This window comes from Trichoplusia ni, chromosome 11 (assembly GCF_003590095.1).
Source record: "Trichoplusia ni isolate ovarian cell line Hi5 chromosome 11, tn1, whole genome shotgun sequence".
NCBI lineage: Eukaryota > Metazoa > Arthropoda > Insecta > Lepidoptera > Noctuidae > Trichoplusia > Trichoplusia ni.
This window is the reverse complement of record NC_039488.1, coordinates 4,491,733-4,496,882: the sequence shown is the minus strand read 5'-3', so window position 1 is coordinate 4,496,882 and position 5,150 is coordinate 4,491,733. Positions and strand designations below refer to the sequence as shown.

General features: G+C 32.3%; 2 protein-coding genes across 2 annotated transcripts in view; one reads left to right on the top strand and one right to left on the bottom strand.

The window, feature by feature from the left end:
* LOC113498887 (BTB/POZ domain-containing protein 6-like) overlaps window positions 1–1,743 on the bottom strand; it is a 27,735-nt gene extending 25,992 nt beyond the window's left edge. The window contains 1 exon segment of the mRNA XM_026879067.1: window positions 1,220–1,743. Coding sequence (XP_026734868.1) covers window positions 1,220–1,263 — 44 coding nt within the window. The 5' untranslated portion in view covers window positions 1,264–1,743.
* Window positions 1,744–1,966: 223 nt separating this feature from the next.
* LOC113498885 (transcription factor IIIB 90 kDa subunit-like) overlaps window positions 1,967–5,150 on the top strand; it is a 32,906-nt gene continuing 29,722 nt past the window's right edge. Inside the window, exons 1-4 of the mRNA XM_026879061.1 lie at window positions 1,967–2,728; window positions 2,982–3,199; window positions 3,560–3,784; window positions 4,117–4,221. Coding sequence (XP_026734862.1) covers window positions 2,986–3,199; window positions 3,560–3,784; window positions 4,117–4,221 — 544 coding nt within the window. The 5' untranslated portion in view covers window positions 1,967–2,728; window positions 2,982–2,985. The remainder of the gene's footprint in view (window positions 2,729–2,981; window positions 3,200–3,559; window positions 3,785–4,116; window positions 4,222–5,150) is intronic.

The following is a 5,150-nucleotide window of genomic DNA, read 5'->3' as shown; positions in this document are numbered from 1 at the left end:
ATGTTCAATAAAAAAAACAAAGTTCCTCCTAATACTTGCAGATGTATGCGCATTTATATCACATAAGTAATTTTAGAAAAAAAATCAACTTTGACCAAAAAGTAGTATTCTTAACTGCATTAACATTTGACATCATCCCTTGATACTTCCAAAATACTCTTATTATTAAATAACAATGAATCATTCCTAAGATTATTCCAAATCAATAGATATGTATAAGGTAAATGAATTTGACTTACTCAAATATAAGTAGAAAATTCCAAGACTTTTATCTGATTAAACTTGTTATTTGTTTACTCTGACATAGTAGCTAAAAATAAGGAATGAGTAATTTAATTTATCAGATTGGATAAGCCTTCTTATCAATCCAAGTGACTTATATCAGGTTGTTTTGCAGATTGTATGACAATACATGTATTTTTTACCATATATAGGTGGTATCAATATCCAGTTTGATACTAATAAAAAAGATTTATATAATGTTATGTCATGATGTGACCACATATTTTCTTATCATTAATAGTAACATTACATTATATATATAAAAGGAATGACTACTTTTAGTAAAATCATTAATAGGAATTTTGTCTTTTATAACGTGGAATAAAGTTTTTTTTTTTTTAATTTCTACCAGTTGTTTGTACTTCATACAATCAATAAATTGCAAATTGAAAATATTTTTTATATTCATTTTTAGTTTATTTTATTTTATTTTTCATACAAACAATAAATTCTGTAGAGCGCAACAGCCAGCAGTACTTTGATACTATAATAATTTTTAATTGAGAACATAATATGTTGTATTTTCCTTATTGTTTGTCAAACTACACTAAAATATAATAGTTTTCAAAATTTTACAAGTTTTCTTTGTCTGATTGTCCGAAGTATTAGTCTTTAAAAGTATAAATTGCAGTGTAACCTATTCTCAGAATTCTGAATTTATATTTGACCACACATTTATTCATGAGGCTGTAGCAGGAAGTTACTAAAGTCTGTACTTAATATCAAAGTTTTGGTAAACAACTACTAGTTCCAACATTTAAGGTGTAAAATTCAAATGATTCAAGGTCCTAACATTGTTGAATTCTTCCAGAAGGCAAAGAGAACAACATAAACATTGAAATGATGTTTAGAAGTTTTTAAACTCTCATAACTTACATTTATGAACTTGGTTTCTCGTAAAATGTAGAAGAATGTGACATTCTACTAGTTTACTTACCGTAAGCAAGGATCTAGAGGTCGGTACTGAAGAAACGAAGTCATTTGTGGACGATCCTTGCGATGATTGACTGTCGCAGGAAATGTCAGACTGGTTTGATTGACTATCACTGATTTCTAGCTTCATCGTCATCAGTTCAGATTCACTTAGTCCTAAATACACCACAAGATACGATTTACGTAATTTCCACGGCAAACAACGCGTATTATCAATGCGATCTAGAACTTCAAACAAAGTTTAGTTCCGCGAACTTGCGAACTATCAAATACTGCGAAGTTTCTTGTGACAGTTCACTAATGACAGCAGCCGAATCAAAATAAGGCGCCTTGATTATTGAAAAAGATTATCCAACGAGAACACAACAATGATGACTCATCATTGCAGTTTGCACACACAAACGAATAAACGATGACGTAGTCCGTCGCTTTGGGGATGCCCTTCTCTCCTAAGAATTTGTAACGTTCCAAAACAAAACGACTTAAGTGCCTACTTTTATCATACACAGAGTAACTTTTTGGTAGTATTGTCATACTTCAGTCTGAACGAAATTGAAGGGTGATCTCACCGTCTAAAAATAGGAAATAGCGTGATATTCAACCAATAGCAGAGCCTTGTTCCATTGACGTCATATAAAATTCGACGATATGACAGAAGTCCTTTGTAGCAACTTCGGTACCATAAAAACTCATTTGCTTATCACCTTAATGAAATTGACTGACAATAGTAATTTATTAAAATCATCCAAAAAAATTGTGCTTCTTTTTTACCGATGTTTTTTTTTTTAGCATTGCATTCACTTAGTTTTTAGGAACAGTTGGTTTCCGAATATTTGGTTTGCAAAATATCCGATCACAAAAATTCAAACTGTTCACAACTTACACAATAATAAGCTATATTACTGTGTAAGTTGATTAAAATGGTACAATCTTATGAATTCCATGTGACTATTATATTTAACTATATAGTTGTTGGGCGTTCAGGGAATTTTGAAGGATTTTTAAGAGGAGAGTGATCCATTTATGATGAGCAAAGTTATCACTAATCCCGATGATAAAGTTCGAAGTTGTAATATTGTTTCTGCAATTTTAGGCTAGTAAATAAAAAAATCTAGTGCCTAGAAACTGAGCATATATGTAACTTTAAATCAAAATCAAAATTCATTCATTCATGAAGGTCAGATTACATTGGACAGCACCCAGTTTCGCCTACCCTTCACCGCTTCCTAAGTGTTTACATGATTAGTTCATTTCTATTCGATTTTGACTATTATAAAACGAAGCTGGCTGTTAGTTGGTATCCCAAATAGTAATATTTTGAAGTGGTGCATCACTTTAAATGTCACTGCAGTTATCTGTCAACTTTTGTGTTTTTCCTGGTTTCATGGGACAATGCAAAATACTTAGATATTTTTAATTTCAGCCCTGCCTGTCAAGCTATTGGTCTTGCATCTTGTGAGAGTTTTAATGGACGCATACACCCTTTCATAGAATAAGTTATTATATAGTTAAGGTGAACGTTTAATCGTAATTATTTTAGCTATTCTGCCAGGTTTACGTTTACCTGATGTTGGTTACCATCTGCACAGCTAATTAATTAGCTCTTGCCTCCTAATTACATAAAATTAATATAGTGGATAGTTTTGTCGAACTTGTGCTCTAAAACATATTTCTTTCAGTTTTGATAAATCTAGTTCTATTGCTTTGAAAGTTTCTTTTTTGCACATAACCTATATCAATGTTTACATTCAATTTCTTTACTTTAGAAAAATGTCTGGGAAGAAGTGCAAGCACTGCGGGTCCTCGGACATCGAGGTAGACCCGGCCCGTGGTGATGCAGTGTGTACGAACTGTGGATCAGTGTTGGAAGACAATATTATTGTAGCTGAAATAGAGTTTCAAGAAAATGCTCATGGTGGTGCCTCTACCATTGGACAGTTTGTGTCAGCAGAATCTAAAGGAGGTGCCACAGGATTTGGGCGAGGTAACTACAATATTTAAATAGAATTTGAAATACACAGTCTCTTCTAGTTTTTTTGGTAATGTGTAAGTCATGTTAAAATCGTATGACGGAATTCTCTCATGATTGTAACACAAAACTAGATGCTGATATAAAGCATACTCATTTATACAGCATCTTAATTTAAAATTCATGTAGGTACCTTATTTTCATGAAATTGTATCAAAATTGTAAAAAAATATATCAAATTGTCTATTCCATTCATGCTTACCATATACATGATAAGAGGTCATAATATATTTAATAAGAAACTTCATCAATATTTGTATGCCAAAATGATAGAACATAGGATTACTGTAACCTCTTGTATATTATATTTTACAGCATTTAACGCTGGTATTGGCCAAGAATCCAGAGAAGTCACATTAAGAAAGGCTCGGGAAGGTATCACAGCTCTCTGTCAGCAGCTGCGCCTCAACCAGCAGTGCATAGACATAGCCTGTAACTTTTACAAGATGGCCCTGTCTCGTCATCTCACTATTGGACGGCCTTCAAGTCATACACAGGCAGCCTGTGTTTACATGACATGCAGAACAGAAGGCACAGCCCGTATCCTTTTAAAGTTTTAGCATAATAGGTGTAAAATAGTTATGTTTTGAATATCCATTATCAGTAATCCCTTTTAGTTTTGGAAGTGGTAAATCCATATTGTACAAATATATTTAAAAAAAGACTTTGAAATACATTCTAAATAATTAAAATGAATAATGAAGTAACCTACTTTTTCAAACAATATTTATTTCTTAGTTTCTATTCCTATATCATTGCTTATCTACGAAGAACAATATTGTGAAAGAAATCTATTATATTCTATTTTTTACATTACATTCAAGTTACAAAAGCTCACATTTAACTTTAATTTCCTGAACTGTGTATCTCAGATTTACTAATTGATGTGAGTGATGCTGTACCAATATGTTGTTATCAACTTGGCCGCACATATTTCAAGCTATCAAGAGCCCTCTGCATCAACATACCTCCCACAGGTAAGTCTAATATTTATTCTTATCAGCTTCTTTTTTTCACTTAAGCTAAGATTAGGACTGTTAGTTTTAATAAAATGTATCAGCATTATCTTCTATTTGTCTCGGAATCTCGCCGCTATACAATAACAACCGGTCTAGTGTGCGACGGTCTCGCGACGACGAGAGATTCGTACGAATAAGCTAAAAAACTATGTAACCCATTTATAATGTTGTGTTATTATTTATTTATTTTTATATTTCGGAATAAAAATGTATTGTCCTGTGAATATTTAACTGTATAGCTATAATGGTTCATGAGATACAGCCTAGTGATATACGAGCGGACCAATAGCAGATCGTTAGTATAGTAATAGGGTTTCGTTTTTACTCTTGGGTAGAGACACCGAAAAAGCGCCGTCTTTGTTCTGTCCCTTGCAAAGAGAGAAACAATGGTTTATGCAAAATGTTTCATATCTAAGTTTCATTAAATGACACGCCATTTTTTTTCGGTCCACTTTTAGAAGATTTGGCTTGCTTGATGAGCTCCAGTTGTGCCAGACTAATCTACAGATTATAACTACTTACTGGTGGACCACTGGCCATTAGCTGCGCCACATTTTGATTTGTCGCTTTCCGCTTTTAGTATCGGTGTTTTTATTTCTTTAGCTATCATCTCGTACACTTTAGGATATCCTTAGGAGTCATATTTTAGAAAATTAAAACAATTTTCAAATTTATAATTATTTACTATAATATATTGCAATGAATTTGTATCATAAAAGGTCTAGAACCTATGAATTTATAGAGAGCTTTTACGACACCCATATCACATTCTTAAGGTACGAATCTTATTTCTATCCAAGTTCAACACTATACACAAGAACTTTAAAGTTTTCCAACTTAACAATTTAAACATTTGGGAATGGTTAAGTACCTATAATAAATTTTAA